This window comes from Mustelus asterias, chromosome 4 (assembly GCF_964213995.1).
Source record: "Mustelus asterias chromosome 4, sMusAst1.hap1.1, whole genome shotgun sequence".
NCBI lineage: Eukaryota > Metazoa > Chordata > Chondrichthyes > Carcharhiniformes > Triakidae > Mustelus > Mustelus asterias.
Window position 1 is genome coordinate 51,151,145 of NC_135804.1, and position 26,414 is coordinate 51,177,558.

General features: G+C 43.2%; 1 protein-coding gene across 6 annotated transcripts in view; it reads right to left on the bottom strand.

Moving 5' to 3' along the window:
* Positions 1–458: 458 nt before the first annotated feature.
* fhod1 (formin homology 2 domain containing 1) overlaps positions 459–26,414 on the bottom strand; it is a 322,304-nt gene continuing 296,348 nt past the window's right edge. For all 6 annotated transcript variants that reach the window (XM_078211000.1, XM_078211005.1, XM_078211004.1 and 3 more), the window contains 9 exons: positions 24,399–24,554; positions 22,309–22,491; positions 21,499–21,618; positions 21,240–21,401; positions 19,679–19,869; positions 15,430–15,622; positions 7,539–7,692; positions 6,099–6,275; positions 459–2,009 (listed from right to left, as the gene is read on the bottom strand). In XM_078211000.1, coding sequence (XP_078067126.1) covers positions 1,927–2,009; positions 6,099–6,275; positions 7,539–7,692; positions 15,430–15,622; positions 19,679–19,869; positions 21,240–21,401; positions 21,499–21,618; positions 22,309–22,491; positions 24,399–24,554 — 1,419 coding nt within the window. In that variant the 3' untranslated portion in view covers positions 459–1,926. The remainder of the gene's footprint in view (positions 2,010–6,098; positions 6,276–7,538; positions 7,693–15,429; positions 15,623–19,678; positions 19,870–21,239; positions 21,402–21,498; positions 21,619–22,308; positions 22,492–24,398; positions 24,555–26,414) is intronic.

A 26,414-nucleotide genomic window follows, 5' to 3' on the forward strand; every position in this document is an offset into this window, starting at 1 on the left:
TTTGCTACCAAATAAACCTGTTGGACTTTAACCTGGTGTTGTTAAACTTCTTACTGTGTCTAATTAGCTGCATGGTGGAGTGAGCGGAAATTGATTTGCATTTACAATTCTTCAAACACTGGGATCACAGACTTAACCAAACTGTAAAGAAACAGCTTGGAATGCACAAGTGGAACTCACATACCTGGAAGAAGTAACTAGAGTTGATTTCATGTACCTGCTGGTATTATCAGCAGACTGCAGCGCATAGAGGGCCTAATAGAGCACAGAAAATGACAAAGATCTGAAATGTTTTCGTATTGGACGAGGAAAGATCTTCAATCCCATCAACCAAAGCCCACCGTTTCAAACATTTATGCTCAAGGCACACATTTAAAGAGATGGCAAAAGATAAGCCAACAGAGCCATGACTTTTCACCATCTTCACAGCTTTCAAAGAAAAGGCAAAGAAACTCGAGAAAAATGTGAAACATTTAATTGTTGCAACAACCCTTATACAAACATTCAAAACACACTAAATCTCATGGATAAAAATATAAAGTTCATGAAAATACATCACACAATCCTGAAGGACCTTGGATCTTGTAGTTTATTTGAAAAGTAGATAATGATATGTACTTTTAACACTTAGTATAAACTGCTTATTTCTGCATACTTCAACAAACTTCCAAACCATTTGAAGGAAAGTACTTTTGGATTGTTATAGATAGTTGTTGGAACTACGCTGTAACTAATCTTAACTGAGTTTTCAATTAGTGGTTTTTAAAAAGTGTGCTCTTAATACTGCCTCTACATGGTCATTTAAAAGAATAGCGTGACACCCAGTGCAAATGTTTGTCCATTATATGGGCTGCACACAGTATGCTGGCCTGTCTGCCAGCAATTTTTAATACGCTGCATGAAGACAACTCCAAATATACTTTTGTTGTAGTTTGACAATTGAATATACTTTATTTGCTTCTACTCAATGTAGTAATCATTATTATTGATATCAATTCTCCACACCCTGTAGGTTTAAGATATCTTTACAACATAGTGCTAGTTAAAGACCAGCAATTTAACATAATTTAAATACTTTTGGTTATGGACATGACAGTTCCACTAGATAGCTAGCTAGTTAAAGTCCATTGTGTTTAAAATAGTTCAGTGGCATCTCCTGTTGGCTCAGCGGGTATATGCATCATCATGAATGGGTGAGCCATTTACGTCTGGGAAGTCCCAAGTTCCAGCCCTGCTCTGTAGCCAGTTTGCTAATTACTGACAGAGCACCAGTGGGAAGGATCTTAGTGTCCTGGGGTTGGGGAAGGGGAAATTTAGCCAGTATTTCCATGCCTGATCACTATCCACTGAACCCTCCTGTGGATGTGCACTATGAACAAGGACAGGGTCGAGTTCAGCTGTGAAGCCCTTCATGGTCCAGCAGCTCAATGTTACTCATTGCCCGGTATCATACCTGGGAATATTATTGGAAGATGAACGACACCCGTGGAATTGCTCCAAGAGACACACTGCCTTCAAGAAAGGATTGAAAGCAATTTATTGGGAAGAGAATAGAAATGGGTTTTCAGTTGAACACCAGTAGTTTTGAGAGAAATCATCATAATTCAGCCTAACTGGAGAAGGGAACATTCATGTTAGCTTTGGCTGAACTCCTATTTGCCCTCAGAATCCATTAAGTAGAACAAATTGGGCTGTCAGGTTTAGTGAGCCCTCCTCGTGCCATTTAAGTTCGACATTGTTGATTCCTTCCAACAATGTGCTCGTACAAGGCCCAGGGACACTGTAACAATTTAAAATACTTGTGAAGTTCTGGAATTTGTCAGGAATCTGGAGGGATATGAAAATACATTGTCCATCTTTCCATGCTGTCAGCGTAGATGTCTCAATTGCTGAAGGTCACTGAGCTTCGCTCGCATCCAAGATGTCTTATACCTCTACTTCTGACGCTTTGGACAAACCCAAAGCTTGGACCACGTCAGGGGTCAGACCACTCTTCAGGGTTCTTCGCACTGCATAGAAAGAGCAAATTCCCATTAGTACAGGTAAACTGAACCAAACTCCTGTTAGTACTCTGGTCACTCCAACTCAGTTCCTACTGGGATGTAGCCCGAGTTGATGCAAACCAGTAGTGCACAATCATACTAATGGAGGTGGTAAATACGGCTGTTGTGGAAGATATCACATTGGTATGCTGGGAATTTTATTTTCAGATGGAGAGAAAGTCATGTCAGTGGGACAGAAGAGAGTGGAACTTAATCTGCGTCAGGTTTTTCTGTAACTGGAGAAAGAACTTGTATCTATAGAGCATGTTGATGTGTATCTATAGAGCATGATGATGTGCATACAGCAAACTCCCAACAATGGCAATGTGATAATGACCAGATAATCTACATTTTCTTTTCAAGTGATGTTGACTGAGGGACAAACATTGATCAGGACACCTGAGAGAATTCTCCTACTCTTCTTCAAAGTAGTGCCAGGGAATATTTTACATTCAACTGAGGGGGCAGGTTTAATGTCCCATGTAAAAGACAGTACCTTTGACCGTGCGGCATTCCCTCAGTACAGCGCTGGAAGATCGGGCTTGATTTTTTGCTCAAGTTCCTGTAGTGAAACTTGAACCCGCAACCTTCTGCCTCAAAAGCAGAGTATTAGCAACTGCACTATGCCTAACATCTGAACTAATGGCATTTTGTAAGAAGGGTAGGAGTGTGGAGAGGGTGTACATTGAGTGCAATATTCGAAAATTATTCCAATCTCCAGTATTGACTGTTCACTGAGTGGATGATAAGCATTTATCACCTCCCCTCTCAAATAAAAGATTTTTAATAAATCATCTTAAACAGCAAAGTGTTGAAATTACTTTACAATCCCATTTATCAACATATTTAGCAACATGTTCCATGTTGACTATAAAAGTACACAAAAAACAGTTTCAACTTTAATTGGTTTCCTAAGGAAACTAAGAATCACATGCGGAAAGTTAAGGGAAAATGTAAAATTTGCAAGATCCCTGTCAGAGTTTAAATGAAGATCACCGCCAGAAGACTTGTCTTTGGTCACAACTTAACTCTGTCCCTATTGACTTCAAACCTCTCCCTGACAGAGGCTGAACCAGATCACTCATAACCTTATCAGCCTATTGGACCCTGAACTGAGCTTCCAAAGCCATACATTCTCCATCTGCAAGACTGCCTTCATCCACCTCTAACTCCATCCTGGTCTCAGATCAACTGCTGTTGAAACTTCATCCATGCCTTAATTTGAGTTCGACTTGGCTATTCCAATGCTCTCCTGACTGCCTCCCTTCTTGCACCCTCCACAAACTTGAGCTCATCCAAAACTCCGCTGAAAAGTACCAGCTTGCACCAAGTCTTGTTCCTCCATTGGCCCTGTGCTCGTTGCACTTGGTCTGAAAACACCTTCATTTTAAAATTCTCATCCTTGTTTTCAAATTCTTCCATGGCCTCATTCCTCCCCATTTCTGTAACCTCCTCCACTCCTACAACCTTCTGCCATCTCATCAATCATCCAATTCTAATAGAATCATAGAGTCTACAGAGCTGAAGGTGGTCATTCGGCCCATCAAGTCTGCACCCACTCTCCAACAGAATATTTTACCCACCCCACCGCCATATCCCCGTAACCCCTTTTACCCCACCACTCCCCCTAATTTACACATCTTGGAGCAATTTAGCATAGCCAATCCACCTAACTGCACATTTTTGGAGTGTGGGAGGAAACTGGAGCACCCAGAGGAAACCCACGCAGACACGGGGAGAACGTAAACTCCATACAGAGTCATCCAAGGCTGGAATTGAACCCGGGTCCCTGGCGCTGTGAGGCAGCGGTGTTAACCACTGTGCCGCCTTAATCTCTTGTGTGATTTCCATTGATTCGCCACTAGTGACTATGTCCTTAACTCCAGAATTCTCTCTCCTTTTAGATACTCCATAAAATCTACCTCTTTGATCAGCTATGATAACCTTATTTTGTTTTAAAATTTTGTTCAACAATGTTCCTGAGAAGCATCTTGAGATGTTTCACTATGTTAAAGACACTACACAAATGCAAATTGATGTCATTGCTCTCTGTGGGAATTGAAGTTGCATATAAGATGCTTGGATCTATGAGTAAGTTTCTTATAAATGTCAAGCTCAAGGTCAATGGCTGGCTTTCTTTCTCTGTAACAATGGTGCTGTTGCATTAAACATGCCAATTTCTGTTGGCAGTTTCAAACTGATAATTAATTGGCTTACCCCAACAGTCAGTATTATGTCACTTATCTTGAAAAAAGGCTGCCTTCAAAGAAGTTTGTATTATTACAATGCAACTGATGTTTTGTATGATTAAAAACGAGTGAGTGTCGCACCCATAAAACTGAGAGGCGGCTGGCAAAAGGTCAGTCGTGTTAGGGAATGAATCACATTATCACAACAAGTTAGACAAAGGTGTGAGCCAGTCGCTGCATGCCATGCTACTTTTCATAATCCTGAGTGACAGTTTTGTGTGCCCTGAGGAATTATAGCAATGTTATTAATGCAATGTGCATGTACATTTTTTATTATAAATCCCTCACTAGGTCAGAATCTTTGGACAGTGAAATATTACAACCAGAAATTCAAGTCCTTGGGCTGTTGATCACAACAATTCACATTCCTCAGTGAAAAGAATTAATTACCTAAGTAGGGGGAAAAAATTGGACATTGCTGGGAGACATACCTCTTTAAGGGAGGGAAGACAAAAAAAAACTTGCACACTTTCTGTCTGAACTGTGTTCCCTGCCAAATGGTCACCATTTCTGTACATAGTAAGATATGTAATAGTGAGCTGCTTGCAAGAAAAGTAAATAAACAACTTTGGAAGGGAAAGGAGAAGGATAAAGAGATATATTTAACAAACAGTAAAGTTTAGGTACAAGCATTGAGCAAACTTTCACCACCTGCCCAAAAATTGTTCACTGAGGAAGGAAATTTGAGAGAGCTGAGTGTCTGTATCTGAATTTCACTGGTTCAAAAGGAGAGCGAGCAAGTGAGAGTGTAACAAAGCGAGGCCACGATTTACACAATTCAAGAAGAGACCCTTTCTTTTGTTACAAATTGAGAAACATCTTTGTAATTAAAGTAACAAGAACATGGATGAATTTAATGCAATTACACATGACCAGCTTACAGCTATAAAATTTTCCAATGTTTTGGCAATCTGAAATTTTTCTCAAAATATCAGTCGGTATTCATTGCCAAAGAACAAATGTTAACATGATTCTGTATCTGGGAAACACATGCACTAATTCTACATGCAGTCCCAATCTTTTATTTTGCATCCTGTACAATGATTTAAGTGTGGTTTCCACACTTTTTCCATGCATTTTACTTAATGCTTTGCTGTCTATGAGAATTTTTCAACATGATTGGCTGATTAGACTGCCTGTACTTTTGCTGAAGACTGCCACTAATCCTCAAAAATGGCATAAAATTCAAGGGATGGAGGAAATCTACGCTCCAGAATTTACTTTGTTTGCAACTTTTCTCCACATCAGCAGCGAGTGCCAACCCTTTGCCAATGATTGCAATTTCTGGCCTCATATTCTGCCTCAATTAATTTAAGTTTAGTAACTCTCAAATATGTAGCACCTTTAACAAAGAAAATATTCCAAAGTGTTTCACAGTGGTATAATCAAACACAATGGATAATGAGCCAAACAAGGTGATATCAGTAGGGGCAGGAAGAGAAGCCATTGCAGGAAACATTTTGCCTCTGATTGGATAGATGAAGTGGCATGATCCAAAATAGCAGAAGAACACTGTAGAATTAACTTTAGCTGTAAGAGGTATTTTAATAAAAACTATTGAATAATTTATGTGCTCAAGAATATTTAAGTGGAAATGTTATCATTATTACAAAAAAACTGTTCTCATATAGTCAGGGTTCTGATGAAAACACTCTTATCTCATGAGGAAACAATGGTACAAAAGTAGGTTTGCTTCATTTTTTTAATTTTACAAAGTTTAGAGGAACAATAATCATCCTCTCACAGCACTTCCTCCACCACTCCTCTTTCACCACTTCAGCCCCAATCATTAGAGATAAAGACTTACAAGATTTCCTATTTGCTCGTGATCGTTTGCGTTCCTTTGGGGTAGATGGCCTCTGGTTGGGATTCTGTGTGACTGATTTTACCAGGCGGTCCATGATTTCATCAGTTGCATCATCAGCTGGACTTGCTGCTTCATCCTTCAGAGCAGAAGGATTTGGTGGACTGATCCTTCCAATAGCTGCAAAAGCCAAAAAAAGGGGAACAAAGAAACATCAGTGAGGTGTAAAAAAACAAATGCTGCAGAGGAAATGCGAAATGTTGTAGCACACTGTGATCAAAGAAGTAGCAAAAGTACGCTCCTGCTAACCTACCGCGTCTGTATTGTGTATTTGCTTCAAGTACATGTAAACTGGTTCATGTGTTGTATCCAATAAACACCCAAGCTAGATTCTCATCCCTCTACAATCATCAGTAATAAAGATTATTAATGTTAAATGATTGTGGAATTTTAAAAATCTGTAATATCAAAGCAATAGATACCCTGAGCCTTTCTTTGCCCTTACAGTCAAAAGGTGGTTACCGTAGATCTAGTAATCAAACTTTTATAGAGAAACTGGTCCATAATCTTTCCCTGTATACTAGTCAGGAATGATGAATGATCCAGCTCAAAATGTCTACGGTTGGGGGGGGGGGGGGGGGGAGAGAGAGAGAGAGAGAGAGAGAGAAGGTGAGGGGGTGCACCACTACCCCACACCCTCTCCCAGTGGTTCTGTTGGGAAGTAAAGTGCCCAATATTGAGTTGACTGAAAATAAGGTGGTCCTACTCTCAGTCTTCTCGGAATTAGCAGATCTCAGCCATAGTGGTAGTAGGGAGCCACCGTTGGCCTTGGGGTCCCCGTGCTAGGGAAAGAAGAAATAAATAAATCAACCTAGGCCCTGATAACTGTCAAAAGATCCCGGTTAGGAAAGTACATGTTTGTCTATGTCAGATGGGAGCAGGATCTAGTTAGCCTACGACGTGCATCACAGTAAAATAGTCAGCCCAAATTGCCTGTCATGATTCTAAAATGAAAAGTCTCTCATTGCACATGATATTGGAGGGTGACCAGTGTCTATGGATTGTTACTTCAGCAAGGACCAGTGCTATCAGGTGAGGAAGGCAGGAATTAAGGCCCAAGGGAAATTCAATAGTTGCTTCAGTGGCTTAATGTAGGATTAAATTCTACAGCTGTGAATCCCATAAGATATTAAATGTTCTCAAAAGAACCCAATAAGATGCAATGGGACACTACTAAACCCTGAAATAAACTGAAGAATATTGCCTCAGGACAGAAAGTGAGGGAGAATTTCACCTATATTCACACTGTAAATTGGAAAGCCTACTTGTGCTGGATTTACACAGTGCATGACGTGCAGAATGCTAAAATACTCTGGCTGGGCACACTGAATAACACAGCACGGACTGCTCCACTCCCAGTGAAAAGTCAGAAATAAAGCTCACATCTGTTGCCTCTGCTCCTTCGAGTCTGTGGCTCCGGTACAGTCAAAATGTTTTTCATGTTCTCGTGCTCCTCATCTGCTTGTAGCTGGCGATCTGGTGTTTCAGCAGCTGGGCTGCTCTCAGTACTACCAGCTGCAGTAGAGAATTTTGCTGTCTGCAATAATTTGCAAAGAAAAAAAAATGGCTTAGTTCAGCGAGTTGACTTGCTGTATTTCAACATAAAATGGAATGGTTTCTGCTGATCATCAAGGTCAAAATGCTTTGGTCTCTTCCTGAAACCCAAAATTACAATAAATGAATGGCAAATATTATGTGTAATTCATATCGAAATATTCCAGGCTTTGACACCTCATGATCTCAAGTGGATATGTCAGCATTACGTGCCTCTTCATTGATAGGTGGTTCACATAAAGGCCAGGATTCTCCCAAAAAAATTCTAAGTGCCGAATTGCTGTAAAAACTGGAGTAACTTCAAACTGAATCTCCCACACTCTGTGCACTGCAGAGTGCCTCAGGGAGATTCACACTGAAAATCAGTGGGCGGGGCTTATTCCCACTGGAGAGGCCGACAGCATAGTGCTCAGCGGGCCACTGCGCGCGCATGTGCTGATCTGTCAGAGCGCAGATCGGCGCATACGCACAGACCTCACACTGCCCCCAAACTGGCCCGCCTCGAACCCCCGCTCACCTCGATCAACCCCTTCCCTCCCTCTGTCACTGATCCTAAGTGCCGAGTTGGAGCAGGTCCTCCCCACCCCCCACTGCCACCAATCTCCCCCCCATAGACCCTGCCCACTCCAATACGCCCCACCCCCTCTGGTCCCACCCCCTTGGCACTGCCTGATGCCCGGTGGGCAGTGCCAGGGGCTAGGCTAGCACTGCCAGACTGGCAATGCCCAGGGGGAACCCCCCTAACTCCCAACCACCTGGGGGGTTTCCATGGCCTCCTTTCACTCCAGCAGGGTCCTGCCGCCAGCCCTCGCCATTAGTGGGGAGCAGTTGTAAATCCTGCTGGAGTGAACCACTCCTGGTGGGAGTGGGGGGGTGGGGGATGGTGGGGAGACGCTAGCGAGCCTGGAGACTTCAGTCCCGGGCCCGCTCATGATATTAATATCAGCATTATAATATTTAAATCAGTTCCGTGCCAATTTCCGGCACAGAACTGACGACGCTGGAAATCCGAGGCCCGGAGACATGCAGAGGCCATGGAGCCCAGTGGGGAGCTCGCTAAACGGCCTCCACTGATGTCTTCCAGCCCGCTGCACTGAATCGCCCCAAAGAGTTTGAGTTTGGACAATACATTACAAATTTACTTGCTTCTTTGCTGCTTGTTTTAGTACGCTTTCACCTTGCTTTTTAGAGGTAAACACCTGACACTCAACTTGTTCAACCAATGCAAAGCAGTAACTGGCATAGCCAATATAGAATGTTCGACTATGTAGCTGAAACAGTAGACAAGTCAAAGATTATAATCAAACCACAGTACTTTGGTCAGATGGGTGTCCTATTCTGATCGCCAAGTCTCAAGGGAAAGACTCGAGGTCTTGCAGACAGTCCAGAGAAGGCTGATCATATGCCAAAAAACCCAAAGGCATTTTGGCCTTAAAAGGAGGCATCTTGCAGTGATCTTACGAGTTTTTTTTTAGATAGTTAATGATATGGAAAAGATAAACTGGAAACTTAAACCTAAGTTGCAAGATTTGGACAAGCGAATACAGGTTGAAACCAACAAAGGGGCATTTAACGCACACTCAGGGCACTCCCCCTCCCTCACTGTAATTATTACATGGATCGAATAATCAAGGCTACAAACCTGATAATTCTTCAAAACCAATTGCAAAATGTAGTGGGGACACAGAAAGGTCTTTCTGCTTGGATATGCCAAGATGGTCCAAAAGGCCTCCCTCACCCACAAGTACTTTGTGAACACTGAAAATCAAAACCTAATTTCCTCTGGGCTTTTCCCTCATCACACGATCAAAGTCCACACGTCATGTTTTAATTCACTGGTCAGTTTAAATTGTTTTCATAAACAAAGATATTTGATGATGAGACTATGGAAATGTTGACAAATTTCCATTAAAATGACACTGTCACAGTTTTATTTTGAGGATAGGGCTTCTTGCAGATGCACAATCCCATTTGGTCCCTTATATATATTCCCTCAATTTGGACAAGTTGAACATGTTTGCTGCATCTCTAATGTTTTGCAGCCATTCCTGATACGTGAAGGCTGAATGTGCAGTGGTGAATGTATCTCAAATAACTGAAACAAATCAAAAGCTAAGAGCACTTCAAAAATAATCTTGTATTGAACTAAGCGCAGCTATTTGATCTTTGAAAACAAACAAATAAAAACTCTCTTTTAGGTCAGACTGACCTCACCGGAATAACTCAGCCTCAAGTCAAATGTTTAAACAAGAGTCGGACATTTTGCTATTTGGTGTCTAATTAAAAAAGTAATCAGACAAGGCACATGTTCCTCAGTTTTATAGCTAGAAATCCCATGAGTGCAGCAGGAAAAGTTCAAATCCTGTGCTTGTCACCCTGACCTACATGCTCATCAGAGACTCCATGGGTACAAAATTAAAATAGTCTGATTGCCAAACTCAATTTAAATCACACGTTTGAGCTGGAAGTCGCAATCATTTACAAAAACAACTGGAAGCAAAAGCAGATATATCCTAGCCAGATGAAGAGTTAGAGAGAGTTAATCAGCCAAACCATGAGATGAGCACTGCAAAGAAGGTTTCAACCTGTTCCACATAAATGAGGGAGGGAAAAATACAAAGAATTACAACCAAATTGCTGGTCTCTCTATTTGCTTGCCTTAGTTTGTAACCCATTACGTTGGGTTTGTTGTCCACTTTATTCTGTGGATTGTAATCCACCCATCCCCCCCAAAAAATTAAGGCAACCTGTAATCAACCGTGAACTTGTAATTGAAGAGGCTTGCCAAACAATGTTGTTCCATGAGATTTGTTAAGTGATTTGTGCATTTTTCTCACATGTAATAACACTTGAATTGGTTAGGTACCTTTGGCCTAGAGATAGGAATCATTTTAACACGTTTTATAATTTGTAAACACATGGATATTGCTCACACAAAATGTAGTTGATAGAAATGTTGCTCAAGCAAGTAGCAAGAGCACAGTATTGTACCCAACCTTAAGCGTGGATGACTGCAGGAAAAGAAAACACAGCACATTCTAGGGTACAACAAAAGTTTGAAAGATTTTTTTGCACCATACATAGAAACCATGCCTCCAGTTTTTGTGCAACATACCTTTTGCCACTAAGTCAAATTAGTTTTCTAAGTTGAAATGTTGTGGACTAGATATGGAAGGATCTTGTAAATTGAGAAATTTAAATGAGTGACCAAAGCCCAGGCTAATTGATCATTGTCAATGCTAACATACTTAAAACGAATGAGAGTTCCTGTTGATGTTTAGCTTTGAAAGCTTGGATTGGTTGTAAAACTCACCAGCAAGATTAAGCAAAGAGAAAGTGAGATAAATCATAAGATAGTGACGGTACAATATCTAACTTGGCTTTTCACAGCCTGTTGATTATTGAGGTAGGGAAGGTGAGAAGATGAATTTTTACAGGTGCTGGGAAAGAATATTTTACTGTTCTTGATTGCAACTGAGGATAAAGAGGATGGAGGACTGCACGTGTGAAAATTTGAAGGAAATGTAAAAAGCTCAGAGAACTACTGAACAATATTGTTAAAAAAACAGAGAAGCCTAGAAAGGTTGCAATATAGGGACAGCAGATTCCGAGTTATCTATTGACCAACCTTCTTGTTCCCCAATCAAGACAATGGTGGAGATATTCGATGTGTCTCTAAAAATGGGAGGAATAATTATGTATCAGAGAATCTAGAATTTAACAAATAAAATTCTAAGTTGTTACATGGGAAAAGAAGTTAGCGTGAAAAATGAAATTCCAGTTTGCTGGAGTTCATGAATAATGGAAATATGTGTAAGGAGGTCAAAGGTTTTGCCATTTGAGCTCAAAGGACTACCTTGAGGCTAGTCAGGGGTCGTGACTCAGGAGCAATAACCATTTTCCAGCTAATAATACATGAAACTGCTTTCACTCGCCAGTGCGTGCAGCTTTCAGCAATTACATCTGAATGACGTAGCAGCAGTTGCCATGTATTGCTGTCACTTGCTGAAATTAAACATGATGAGGGTTTTTCAGTCTTTGATATTGGCAGCTGCGTCAACTCAATAGAGTTTAGAAAACACAAAAAGACCTCACCTAAAATTTGTTAGCTGAAGCAGGTTTCAAAAGTAAGCTTAATAAATGAGTATCAGCACATCCACTGTTTTAATTAGATGGCCATGCTGATACCCTTAATGCATTCAACTGGGATGTAATTGCAATGTAATTTAAGTGACTTCCTTATACTTAGTTCAAGTCACAAAATTAATCTTAATTTCTGTGGAAGACTTGGCACTGAACGCGGACCCTTATTTAAACTAATTTGCTCTGATCTTTCATGTTTATGTTACAAAATAATGGGTGGACTTCGTTGTTGTTGCTTTGGTTTCCAGTTACTTCATCTCAGTTCCCGTGGCTCCTCTTTGGTGCTAGTCCAAGGAATATTTCAGACATTCCACTGCAGTCCTATACCTAAACCAAAACTGGCACATAGAGTGTTCAGAGGTTCAGTTTAAATGGTGCCTGGAGAGAATGGAAAGCTTGGACTCCAGTCATGACATTGCCGGCCATGCTCGGATCACAAAATTTGTAATTATTTCATGTTCCTGTGGCATTAACTTGCCTCTCACTGAATTTTCATTTACCAAGACATTATAATCTGATAAGGTAACCCTGGTCTCTTGAATATATACTCAAGCCCTCCAGAGAGGAAATACAAGCCCATAATTCACCACTTAGAAGCTTGCTTTGATCTACAGTGCCAAGCTACTATGCAGACCTCCGCTGTGCACATCCAGAATGTCAGTGGTAGTTGGGGACTTTCAGAGATGACCTCATGCAGACCAGGAGGCCAATGGCCTTAGAAACAGAACACTTGCACAGGTCAGCCTCCCACATTGCACATTCATTCCTTTCAAATGCTGTTTGATTACAAACTTCCCTAGAACGCGTCAAGCATGTCCACTATAGTGATTCAATTAATTCAAGTTAGTGATAGCTGAACTGACTTCTCCAAAATGGAAAAGATTCCTCGAGTAGTAAAGTTGATGCTAAAACTTTCCATTCGAATCATAGTAGGTTAGTACAACATATTGTGGTAACTCTTTATTCTGAGCCTAGCTGGGCTACAATACAGACCAAATTATATCCATATGAAAAAAAACTCTAAATAAAAAATGCATGCATCTTGTAATAAAATGATTTGCACCAATTTTACATTTTGAATCCCAGGATTATTGCAAACATCTGATCTCTTGGACTTGTGCCCTTATCCTGCCTGCCAGAGATTCCTCCAGTATGTTTAGGTTCTGGAGATAGAAAGTTAATCTTAAGTAAACACAAGAACACATGAAATATAAGCAGGCTTGAACCATTCAGTATGATCATGGCTGATCTATGCTGGCCTCAGCTCCTTTTCTGTGCCAATTCCCCATAGCCCTCTATTCTATCAAATATTTATCCAACTCCACTTTGAATACTTCTAATGATTCAGCCTCCAATACCCGTTTATACAGGGAATTCCTCTGCAAGAAGAAATTGCTACGCACCTCAGTTTTAAATGACCGGCCCTTTATCTTGTAGCTATGTCCCCTTGTTTGAGACTCTCCCACTAGTGGAAACATCTCACCATCCACCATGTCAGGCCCCCTCAAGATTTTGTATGCTTGAATAAAGTCACCCCTCACTCTTCTAAATTCTAAGGAATACAGGCCCAGACTGTTTAGTCTTTCTTGATAGAACAACCCTCTCATCCCAGGAATTAGCCTGGTGAATCTCCTTTGGACTGCCTCCAATGTTACTGTTTCTTTTTTAAGATAAAGGGGCTAAAACTGTATGCAGTATTCCAGGTGAGGCCTCACCAACACCCTGTACAATTGCAACAAAACCTATTTTTAAACTCCAACCTCTTTGCAATAAAGGCCAAAATGCCATTTGCCTTCTTAACTATCTATGAACCTGCTTGCTAGCTTTTAGTGATTCATGCAATAGAACACCTAGATCCCTCTGTACTTCACTCATCTGCAGTCTCTCTTCATTTAGATAATAATCTGCCTTTTGATTCCTTCTACCAAAATGCATGACCTCACACTTCCCCACATCGAACTCCATTTGCAAGGTTTTCATCCAGTCACTGGACCTATCTATGTCCTGTTGCAGAATCACAATATCCTCATCACTACCTGCCCTTCCACCTATCTTCGTATTGTCAGCAAATTTGGAAACCTTAATGTAAATAGTGAACAATTGCAGGCCAGGAACCAAGCCCTGCAGTACTCCACCTACTTACATTTTCCACGCTGAAAAGGACCCATTTATTCCAACTCTCAGTTTTCTATGTGACAGCCAGTTTTCAATCCATGCTAACACACTTCCTCCAATTCCATAGGTTTTTACTTATGCGGCATCTTGTCAAATGTCTTTTGGAAATCTAAATGCACTACATCTACAGCTTCACCTCTACCCAATCTCTCTGTTACATCCCCAAAAAATTGAGCAAATTTGTCAAACATGATTTACCCTTTCCTATAATCATGTTGACTAGTTTGATTATGTTCAGCTTTCCTAAATGATTAGCTATTTCCTCTGATTATTGATTCTAGCATCTTGCCAATAATAGATGTTAAACTAACTTATTGTTCATTGGGTCCTGGTGACTTGTCCACCTTTAGCCTCTTGAGTTTCTCTAAGACTTATCCCTTGTGATTGGGATTATTGTAAGTTCTACTATGTCTTTTGAAATCAGCCCATTTGATAATTTAGGAATATTTGCAATATCTTCCACGGTGAATACTGATGAAAAAAATGTATTTACCATTTCTGCCATTCCTTTGTTTGCTGTTATCAGTTCACCCACCTCATTCAGTAAAGATCCCACATTTACCTAGACATCCACTTCCTATTTATATATCCATAAAAGCTCTTACTATTTGTTTGAATACGTCATGCACGTTTTCTTCAAAATTCATTTTCTCCCTCCTTATAATTTTTTTAGGCTTTTGCTGCTGGATCCTAAAAATTATCCTTTGCTACTTTGTATATCCTGCTTTTCAATTTAACATTATCCTTGACCTCTTGTATTAACCATGGATTTTGTCTCTTTCTCATGCAATCCCTGTGTTTGATTGGGATAAATTCCTGCTGAGCATTTTGGACCAGTCCAGTTGGACCTGTATCTTAGCTTGTTCGCCCAGTTCAACTTATACAACTCCTCCCTCATACCATGATAATTTTCCTTATTTAAGTTGAAGACACTGGTTATGGACCTATGACATTCACCCTCAAACTGCATCTGGAATTCTATCGTATTGTGGTCACTGCCCCCTAGGGGGTCCTTAACCAAAAAATCCCTTATTAATCCTTCATTACACAAAACCAAATCTAAAATAGCCTTTTCCTGGATAGGTTCCAAAACATATTGCTCTAAAAAGCAATTCCTGTTACACTCCATAAATTTTTCTATACTACCCTTGCCGGTTTGGTTGTCCAGTCAACATGCAGATTAATATCTCCCATGATGATTGCAGTTCCCTTCGAACATGCCCTTGATATTTCCCCATTTATGCTCTGACTGCTGGAGAGGTCATATGTTGGGGGTCTATAAACTGCTCCCACCCTCATCTTCCTTCCCCTGCTATTGATCATTTCAACCCAGACCGATTCTACATCACGATCTACTGCCTTTATATCACGACCCAGCACTGCTCTGAAACCTTAAACATACCTCTGTGATCATTTTGCCCCTCGTCTTGTTCCGTTCTCGATATGCAGCCCGCTTCTGTTTCTGCTGCAGTACCCGTTCTCTGGTGGTCCGATATTCTAGTGCAAACTCGCTAATTATTTTACAGAACCTAGTAATCTTCAACTCGCGGGCAGCGTTAGAAGGATGACCCAGGTACAACAGAAAAGAATGGAACCTGTAAGAAATGGTTATGCGTATTAGGAGTTTCTGTCCACAGTTGACATGATAAAAATTTTCCAGTACTTTATGACATGGTCAATGCAATGATGGTACATATGCTGTGAAATGGGACCTTGGCGACTACAGGCAAAGTGGACTTTGCTTTCAGTAATTAAGGACATATGTAATAGCATTTGCATGTCAGATTCCTCCACAAGAGTGCACCAAAGCACAAGGATGCACACCGACATCCTGTGCTGGTGTGGCTCTCTTAGACTGATTTGAGAGTACTGCTGATTAGATAGGGTGTCAGGGCCAGGAACCTTTTCTGACAAGACAATGGATCCACAGCACGCGACGACCAGTAAGAGCTTTGGCTATTACGAGTTGCTTTTTGTAAAGTACAGGACCTTGTTGAGTTTAATCCTTAGATTGTCGACAATTCCAAACAATTGTGTGATCTTTGGGCTATCTATATTGTTTTTTGTTGAAGTTGCTTTTATCTAGAACACTCATGATTTTGGGCAGCATGGTGGCATAATGTTTAGCACTGCTGCCTCATGCCTCAAGGGCCCTGGTTCTCACTACACTGCCCCAACCATGGAACAATCTGATGTTTCTCAATTACCCATACCAGCCATCTATGTGGACTTCGGGCGAGGTTGTAAATTTATGCCAATTGTGCCCAAATTACCCTGAGGGGGTCGAGCAGTCTAGGAACAGGGCTGAGCCTGTTCAGGCTTCATGAACCGAGGGACTCTTAGAAGCTTTAGAAGATGTTTTTCATCTTGCAAATCTGGTCCGGATTTTATTCAGCTATACATTAAAACCCCCCCTCTCCTCCAAAGGTTTAAACCTTCCTCTTTGTCATGGAGGAATTGACTCCTCAAATAATTCTCCCTCCTTCTTGCAATTTTTGTGCCTTTTTCAGCCATGGGTTGCCTTGCAGCTTACAGCTGGGCAGAAAATGATCACCAATAGTCTCTGGAATGGGCCACTAGGAGGCATCAGGGAGCCTCCACAGATGACTGGGAGGCAATTAAACCTCTTAGTTAGCCAATCAATGGTGATGTGAACCCGAGCACACCAGGCCCATTTCCACCTGTCCCCACTCTGCTGCACTGATTGTTAGTGTACTAATGTTTAATGCAAATACATAATTCCCAAAAAGATATTTTGTTTCCCCAAAAATGCAATGGAATCGCTGTCCAACTCAGTGCAGAGATACAAATAACTCGACAGAACCTCTTTTGAGAAGGTGTGGGGAAAATGTGGCTTGAGAACAAGCCCGAGCCTGGAACGTTCTGATGAATTTGTTGGATGGACACTGTCCTGAACTGTCCTTTCTTTCCTTGGAAACTTACTGTGCTTGATATTTTCTTTATTTTTATTCATTCATGAGGTGTGTGTGTCTCTGGCAAGACCAACATTTATTGCCCATCCCTAATGATGCTGAGGGAGGTGATGGGGAAATGCCTTCTTGAATGCAACAGATTGGCCTTCCAGGCTATTAGAGAAGGTATTTAAGGATCAATCACGTAGCCAAGATTCTGGAGTCACAGCTCTGCCAGATCGGGTGTGGATGGCACTTTTTCTTTCCTCATGAATAAAATGGGCTTTTAGGATAATCCAGTAGTTTCAAGGTGCCCTATTACTGGGACTAGTTTTTTTTTAGATTTTAGAATTAATTGAATGTAAATTTCACAACTGAAATAGTGGGATTTGAACTCAAATCTCCAGATCATTAGACCAAGCCTCTGGATTACTAATCCAGCAACATTACCACTATGCTAATGTACCCATACTTCCACCCAGTTTGAGGGGTGGCGTGTGAGGGGGCGCGAGGGGCTGAGCGGGCGAGAGCGAGGGGGGGGCCGGTCGAGAGCGAGGGGGGGGGGCCGGGCGAGAGCGGGGGGTGGGGGGGGGGGGCGGGCGAGAGCGAGGGGGAGGCCGGGCGAGAGCGAGGGGGAGGCCGGGCGAGAGCGAGGGTGGGGCCGGGAGAGAGCGAGGGGGGGGCCGGGAGAGAGCGAGGGGCGGGGGCCGGGAGAGAGCGAGGGGGGGGGGCCGAGCGAGAGAGCGAGGGGGGGGGGCCGAGCGAGAGAGAGAGGGGGGCCGAGCGAGAGAGAGAGGGGGGCCGAGCGAGAGAGAGGGGGGGGCCGAGCGAGAGAGAGGGGGGGGCCGAGCGAGAGAGAGGGGGGGCTGAGCGAGAGAGAGAGGGGGGCCGAGCGAGAGAGAGAGGGGGGCCGAGCGAGAGAGAGAGGGGGGCCGAGCGAGAGAGAGAGGGGGGCCGAGCGAGAGAGAGAGAGAGGGGGGCCGAGCGAGAGAGAGAGAGAGGGGGGCCGAGCGAGAGAGAGAGAGAGGGGGGCCGAGCGAGAGAGAGAGAGAGGGGGGCCGAGCGAGAGAGAGAGAGAGAGGGGGGCCGAGCGAGAGAGAGAGAGAGAGGGGGGCCGAGAGAGAGAGAGAGAGAGGGGGCCGAGAGAGAGAGAGAGAGAGGGGGGCCGAGAGAGAGAGAGAGAGAGAGAGGGGGGCCGAGAGAGAGAGAGAGAGAGGGGCCGAGCGAGAGAGAGAGGGGGGCCGAGCGAGAGAGAGAGGGGGGCCGAGCGAGAGAGAGAGGGGGGCCGAGCGAGAGAGAGAGGGGGGCCGAGCGAGAGAGAGAGGGGGGCCGAGCGAGAGAGAGAGGGGGGCCGAGCGAGAGAGAGAGGGGGGCCGAGCGAGAGAGAGAGGGGGCCGAGCGAGAGAGAGAGGGGGGCCGAGCGAGAGAGAGAGGGGGGCCGAGCGAGAGAGAGAGGGGGGCCGAGCGAGAGAGAGAGGGGGGCCGAGCGAGAGAGAGAGGGGGGCCGAGCGAGAGAGAGAGGGGGGCCGAGCGAGAGAGAGAGGGGGGCCGAGCGAGAGAGAGAGGGGGGCCGAGCGAGAGAGAGAGGGGGGCCGAGCGAGAGAGAGAGGGGGGCCGAGCGAGAGAGAGAGGGGGGCCGAGCGAGAGAGAGAGGGGGGCCGAGCGAGAGAGAGAGGGGGGCCGAGCGAGAGGGGGGCCGAGCGAGAGAGAGAGGGGGGCCGAGCGAGAGAGAGAGGGGGGCCGAGCGAGAGAGAGAGGGGGGCCGAGCGAGAGAGAGAGGGGGGCCGAGCGAGAGAGAGAGGGGGGCCGAGCGAGAGAGAGAGGGGGGCCGAGCGAGAGAGAGAGGGGGGCCGAGCGAGAGAGAGAGGGGGGCCGAGCGAGAGAGAGAGGGGGGCCGAGCGAGAGAGAGAGGGGGGCCGAGCGAGAGAGAGAGGGGGGCCGAGCGAGAGAGAGAGGGGGGCCGAGCGAGAGAGAGAGGGGGGCCGAGCGAGAGAGAGAGGGGGGCCGAGCGAGAGAGAGAGGGGGGCCGAGCGAGAGAGAGAGGGGGGCCGAGCGAGAGAGAGAGGGGGGCCGAGCGAGAGAGAGAGGGGGGCATGAGCGTGAGAGGGGGGGCTGAGCGAGAGCGCGAGGCAGAGCGCAAGTGAGAGAGTGTGCGAGAGAGTGAAAGTGTAAGTGCGAGTCTGAAAGATGGAGTGAGCGTGCGAGGGGGAGAAAGAGACAGACACAGTGGCTGATTTTCCACGACAGATGTGATAAGACATTCGAAACTCTGTTGACTTTGGCAGGACCGGAAGATCCTGTCCAGGGTAATTTTCTTAAACTAAAATGGGGCACTTTTTCCACACACAGGATTGTAGAAATCTGGAACTATCCTCCCCAGAAAGCTTTCAATCCCGAGTCAATTTGAATTTTCAAGTTTTAATGAGATGGGGATACCAAAATATACGGAGCAAAGGTGATAGAGATGTAATGAAGCATGATATGACTGAATTGAGGAGTAGGCCTGAGGAGCTGAATGACCTCCTCGTAACGGTTCTAGAATGTTCTGATATCGTCTGTAGGAGGAGGGAAGAAAACTGATTAAAACAGAAGCAACTTGTGGATAAACACTTCGATGCCAATTCATTCAAGTATATTTATACAAAGTGTTTTCATTTTCAACACGAGCCTCGCCAATATACTATCCTCGAAATCTTAGAACTCCTGCGAGCAGACAGAACCTTGAGAATGAAGTCTGACCTGTTTATAATTCTGCGATGTACCACTTTGAGGATTATGATCCTTTCTGTGCTGTCCTTCAGAAATTCTGTCATTTTGTTTTTGAGAACAGGTTTCGTTTCGTGCTTTGCAATGACCTTCAGATGGTCCCACGAGGCTTTGCATTTTCTCTCCAGCTGAACAAGGCTTTCTGCCAATTGATCAAAGTCAACCTGTAAACAGAGACAAGCGGACATGTGATGAGAGCAGCCCCATCGCAAATGATGCCAATGCAGTTAAAAGCAGGAAGGAAACATAAATCGGCAGCACCAGTAATGAATTATAACAGCTACCATCAAATGTGACCCACTGGCCAGAAGGGTTTTCCATTAGAGTTATTAAATTGTCATTGTAAACAGAGAAAGCTTTTTAAATCAGTTTGCTTTTGGCATTTGTGAAAGCCCAAAATGTACAAGAGGGTCCAATTTATAACTGATTCCATTTTTTAATGAATAACATGGAAAGATAAATTTTATTTGGTCATGGGATTGAATTCTTTGCTGCAACAGCAGACCCTTTTTTGCTGATTTGCTAAGATTCAAAAAGTCCTTTATAAAATCTTGAACAACTATTGACCTCCAGGAAACTGCATTTTAACTTCTGCTCACACATCTTGAGGCAGAAGATTAATTTTGCTCTTTTTCAGGGTTTGATTTTGACCCGTTTTTTGCTTTAGCTCTTCATTATTGTCTTGTCGGGTGCAGAAGGTTGGTAGGGAACATATCACGTGCCTGCAAGCCCAACTCCAGTATGTACCACCAATGTTCTGAGAATTGTAGCACTGGGACTTGTACCAGCTGCAGTGCGACAACAACAACTTGCATTTACATGGCACCCTAACATGGCAAAATGTCCCAAGGTGCTTCCTTGGAGCATAACCAGACAATCATGGATAACGAGACAAAGCAGGAGACATTAGGTGACCACCTACTTCGACTAAGAGGCGTCATTTGTATTGTCTTAAAGGAGGACAGAAGTGCATGGACTGGGTAGGGAATTCCATGGCTGGGATTTTCCAGCCCCTCACCCACTCAGCAATGGCGGCTGAGGTGCCATTGGCTGCTGGCGGGATCTCCCAGTCCTGCAAAGGCGTTTTGAATGGCTCGCTTGCTGCGTAGTTGGGGGAACCAGCCTGTTGGGGCGGGGTGGGGGGGTGCTGGAGGGGACAGTCACCTTTGGCCGGATAACAAGATCCTGCCAGCAGGGTGGGCCGGAACATCCTGCCCCATGTTTATGACCAAGTTGGCTGAAAGGCATGGTCTCCAATGTTAGGATGAAGGATGTAGAGATGCACAAGAAATCATGACCACAAGGAAGAAGGTGACTGTAAACCAGCTACCATATTTGTTCAGCAATGGATGTGCTTCTATGGTGGGATTAAACTATTTGGAAAAATATAGCAGAAACCTCACAATGTACCTAACCGGTATGAATCATGTTCTCATAATACTTGATGTTACTGGGTGCACAAAGTGGAAAATAGCAAATTTCTCAACTTGGTCATTGTCCGCACTGGTATGATGTGTACCTTCCTGGTACTCACCTTAGCAGACCTGGTGATTGCTGCAATTTCTGAATACACGTCTGTCGTGTCTGGGAAGTTCTCCACCACAAGGTTGCAGGTATGATACAGCAAAGACTGCCTCTGAATGGTATCTTTCACCTCAGACACTTTCTCCAGGTAACTCAGTTCAAATCCTTTGGCCTAGGGGAAAGCAAGTCCTAAAATGTAAACTTCAATAAGGGAGCGGAGGGGTTTCAAATAGCAATTCCATCACCATGAAACAAGAATGGCTTCTTACACTAGAATTGTTCAGAAAATTCCCAATTGCAAGTAGAGTTGCCAAAAGGGATTTAAAGGTTTTATTCTTTGCAAGCTGCTCCATTCCAAGCTTCAGGTCAAACAGCGGTTCTGCAATTTCCTGCAACAAAAAGTTAAAACTTTGATTTCAGAACTTTATATGCAAACTTTCTCTTGAAAGTCAATTTTGAAGCAACTCAGTCAGTAAAGCATTAAGTGAGCAATCTGAAGTATTTAAAAGATTTATCAAATGGATAGATTCCCAATCTTGTTGAATTATAGTACCTTACTAAAAGCACAAGATTGCCAGCCATGAACTTTAAAACTGCAGATCCAATTGGCAGGTCAAAGATCATCATGTTCTATAAAGTACCGTGCAGACTCTGTGGATTGCTAACTAGCACATGCAAGTCAATTCAAATATTTCAATGTTCCTCTTAAACAGCAAATAATGACTACAATATACCCATTTAGGTATCTAGAATTACACAAGTTGCCCATTATCTGCCTAACTATCTCGGACATATCAAGATTTGGATCCTTCACAACTGTTAATGTGATTAAATTGAATTATATTCTGCACTGTGTTTTCATATATTAAAAAATATATATTTATATATCATATATTTAATATTTATATTACTATATATAAATATTTATTTCTAGTCTTCCCCAATTAAATGGATTTCAATTCTACACATTGCATAAAACCTAATACTCCTTGTAGATAATCTACTTGAGATTATATTTCTTTTAAAAGCTGCAACATTCCCTAAGCAATCTAACATAAGGACTCTAAGACAATTCCCACCTTTTCCATGAACTCGTAATCTAGTTTGAAAGCCCAGAGCTGCAGCCTGGCTGTAATCCCATTGATCGAGGACAAGGTTAAAAGGAACTGCTCAGCTGTTCCCAGTGGCACATCAGGATTTGCCAGCTGAGCTTCTTGGATCTTCTGCTTCTCCTCTTCTGTGGGGATCATAGTCAGGATTTTCTGTTGGAAAACAGAAGGGGGAGGTGATGGCAGGGTTTCCAGTGGAAATTACAAACATTTGAAACATTGACTAAAAACTCACTGTTAAACTCATTTGAAAATGTCACCCTTAAATTAATTGGATATAGTGGGATTTGTTTTTGAATATATAATTTAAATTCAGGCTCTCCTGTTTTAAAAGTGTTACTGTGTGAAAATGGGGAGTCCAGTTTTCTCAGTTAGCTAGACAGCTAGTGTGGGGATCAGCTTAATGCCAATAGCATGGGGTTTGATTCCCTTTCTGATTGAGCTGACTTCAGGTCTACCTCCTCACCCTACCCATAGTAAAAATGAACGTGTGGCACTTAGCGGTGATTTGGCGAATAATCACCAAGGACTTGCCTTCAGGCAGAGAATTACAAGCATGTTTGTAGTAGCTAACATATCACGTTCTTACTGTTGATGTCACACTCTATCGTAAATGACATGATCTGTGATGACTCAGATTATTTTGGCCATGACAGCTGTCATTCAATCGACATTTAAAGCGAAACTCATGGAGACAGATTACCCCACTTTTAACCATGAGATTCATGGACCTCCATTTTCCAACAAGCCTTCGTTAGGAATGGCAGTACCAACAAAAATAAGCAGGGAAGAATGGCACCTGCAAGTGAACATCATTCTTCTGATGATGAGAATATACAGGTATCCACAGATAAACATGGTGTGATGTTCCTCACTGAACGCTTGGTCTCAGTCAGATTAGAATGGACCCATATTGGATGAACCTCCCTTCCCTTTGGAGGCAGTCAGACAAATTGAGTCTCCAAATTTTGGCTGAACAAGTTTGATGTATTAGTATAGGAGTGCAGATAAATACACTGCAAACAACATAAACTGAATTTAATCTTTCTTGGATTGAGGAGTTGACTTACACCCAACAGGAAGAGTATGACGTTGGAAGATTACATCTATGAGGAAAAGTCTAATGCAAGACTCTACCTTCCAAGACACTGGAAGACATACAGAGCAGGTGTCATGGAGGCTCCACTGTATTGGGTGTAATTCCAGAAGGCAATGAGAGAGGAAGGAGGAGGAAACAATTGATCAATCCAATTAATCCTTCCTGCTTCCCAATGAGGAATGGTAAATAACATCTGGGGTTGGGGGAGTGGAATTTGCATGGGAGAATTCCTGTTTGGCATCGAAGCACTGGGGAACCAGTGGATTACATCCATCATCTTTTGTTCAGGGAAGTAGTACTCGGCTTGGCAGATGTTGATGTATTTTTAAAATATAAATCAGCAGTGAAATTAGATTTTAGAAAAAAATAAACAATTTCTGGCTGAATTTCTTGCCAGCACACCCTACTCAATCACATTTATCTATATTTTTAAAAACAACACATTGATTGTTTTCTATGTAATGCTGCCAGTTTAATATGTACCACAATCAAAGTGTTGGAATTTCCAAGGCAACAGTTAGGTATTAGCTATAGAAAGAACAGAGTGTCATGCAGTAAAACTGGTGCAAATATTTCTCTTTCTCAGAGAGGCTGTACAATATTGAAAGTTCATCTGGTTTCTTTGCACTTAACTTAGTTTGATGTCTGATTGAAACCCAGCATGACACACGGCTGCAGGGGGTGGCTTGGGGGAGTGGGGAACTATTTATTCCTCATTGCTGTGGCCATCATAGTGTGGGGATAGCTTCTTGGGTCAGCTGGTCTTTTCTTGCTCGTCAATCTTGTAAATCAAAATACTAACTGATACATGACAATGCTGAGACAGGGGTGGGGGATTGAACTAAAATTGATGAGGGGGAGCAAGCAACTGTTGCAAACTTATGTTCCCATTCTTGTTATTTTTCCAAATTCTTGAACGCACACTAACCTGAACCCACAGTTTCAATTTTGGATCCCTTACCTCAATGCCTTCCTTGTTGATTGCATATTCATCAAAGTTGAGGATGGCATTTTTGATGATATGTACCGGAGGCAATACTGTGAGACCAATGTTGATCGCATTACTCCTCTTCGGGTCCAGCACCGTTAATCCTTGCCTCTTGGCATCTCCTCCTTTCTAGAAGTCAAATTAACAACACAGTTTTGAAAGTAAGTTGTTCCATTTAAAATATATACTTGAAGCACAATTGCTGCTGTAGTGCTCAGTCACCCTTTAGACTTACAGCTGCAAAATGGATCAACTGTTTGTATTTAGGTTCACCATCAGTATCCTTGCTGAATAGATTCAGACAAAAACAATCATAGACTGCATAGTGGAGAGGAAGCAAGTGGGTTTTCATCTCTCACCATTCCCTGCATATCAGTTTCCTTGAATAGATCCTTTTGGATTTGAGGGAGAATACAGCTATGGAACGATTCATGGGTATAATTGGGAAATCTCCCAATGTTCCATATGCGACTCTACCTCTGCAAATAGATCGTCTGCCAAATTAATGTACTTAATTCAAGTCCTCAAGAATAAAGTACTCAATCCATTTTGCAGCTGTAAGTCTAAAGGGTGACTGAGCACTACAGCAGCAATTGTGCTTCAAGCCAATAAGGCATTTGTCAGGAACTATATTTACAAATAAGAAATGGAAATTTTGCAGATTGCCCACGTAACTTTATTTTTGTTGCCCACCCCAGTAACGACAGGAATTAAAGACAAGTCAGAACCAACAAACACAGCAGATTCTTAAGAGATAACTGATAACTATGGAATCTCCAAATATTCTACAGGTCTTGAAAACTTTGATTCCATAGATCATAAAATAATTATTCCTTCAGGTGTTGAATAATTTTTCCATTTGTCAGTTAACCATTGTGTATGCCATAAAAATCATAAACAGAAAAAAATGTTCTGACATAGACTGAATTCATCTGGTCTAGGAACAGTCTACAGCCCACAGTATCAGAGGTACCAGATGGATGGATGGGTCACAGAGCAACTATTATGGTGCTGAGATTGGCTTCTGTTCCGGCAGCTGGACACTGCTGACCACAACAGCAAACCCAGATGAGTACTGGCTCTTTGTAGATTGGCTGTCTTGTTTCCTATATGCCAGGAGCAGCACTAGGCATACCTAAAAATGAGGTGTCAACCTGGTGAAGCTACCAAACAAGACGACTTGCATGTCAAATGCCCTAAACAGCAAGTGATAGGTAGAGCTAAGCGATCCCACAACCAATAGATCAGATCTAAGCTCTGCAGCCGTGCCACATCCAGTTGTGAATGGTGGTGGACAATTAAACAACTCACTGGAGGAGGAGGCTCCACAAATATCTGCATCCCCAATGATGGAGGAGCCTAGCACATCAGCAAAAAAGATAAGGCTGAAGCATTCGCAGCAATCTTCAGCCAGAAGTGCCGAGAGGATGACCCATCTCGGCCTCCTCCAGTGATCCTCAGCACCTTCCAAACCCATGACCACTTTAATCTAGAAGGACAGGAGCAGCTGATACATGGGAACACCACCACCTGCAAGTTCCCCTCCAAGCCACTCACCAGCCTGACTTGGAAATATGTCGCAGTTCCTTCGCAGTCACTGGCTCAAAATCCTGGAATTCCCTCCCTAACAGCATTGAGGGTCAACCCACAGCACATGGACTGTAGTGATTCGAGGCAGCAGCTCACCACCATCTTCTCAAGGGCGACTAGGGATGGGCAATAAATGCTGACCAGCCAGAGATGCCCATGTCCCATGAATGAATTACAGCCAATGAAGTGCAGACACTGTTGTAAAACACTCCAGGACATCCTGAGGTTGTGAACGGAGGTGTAGAAATGCAAATCTGTTTTTGTAGATGGGGCTGAGACTCAGCCAGCACTGACCTTTGCCCGTGCACTTCAGCACCAGTATTTGCTTCAGTGCTAGGAAGGATACTAATCCCTGTGCAACTAAACAGTGTAAGAAGTCTAACAACACCAGGTTAAAGT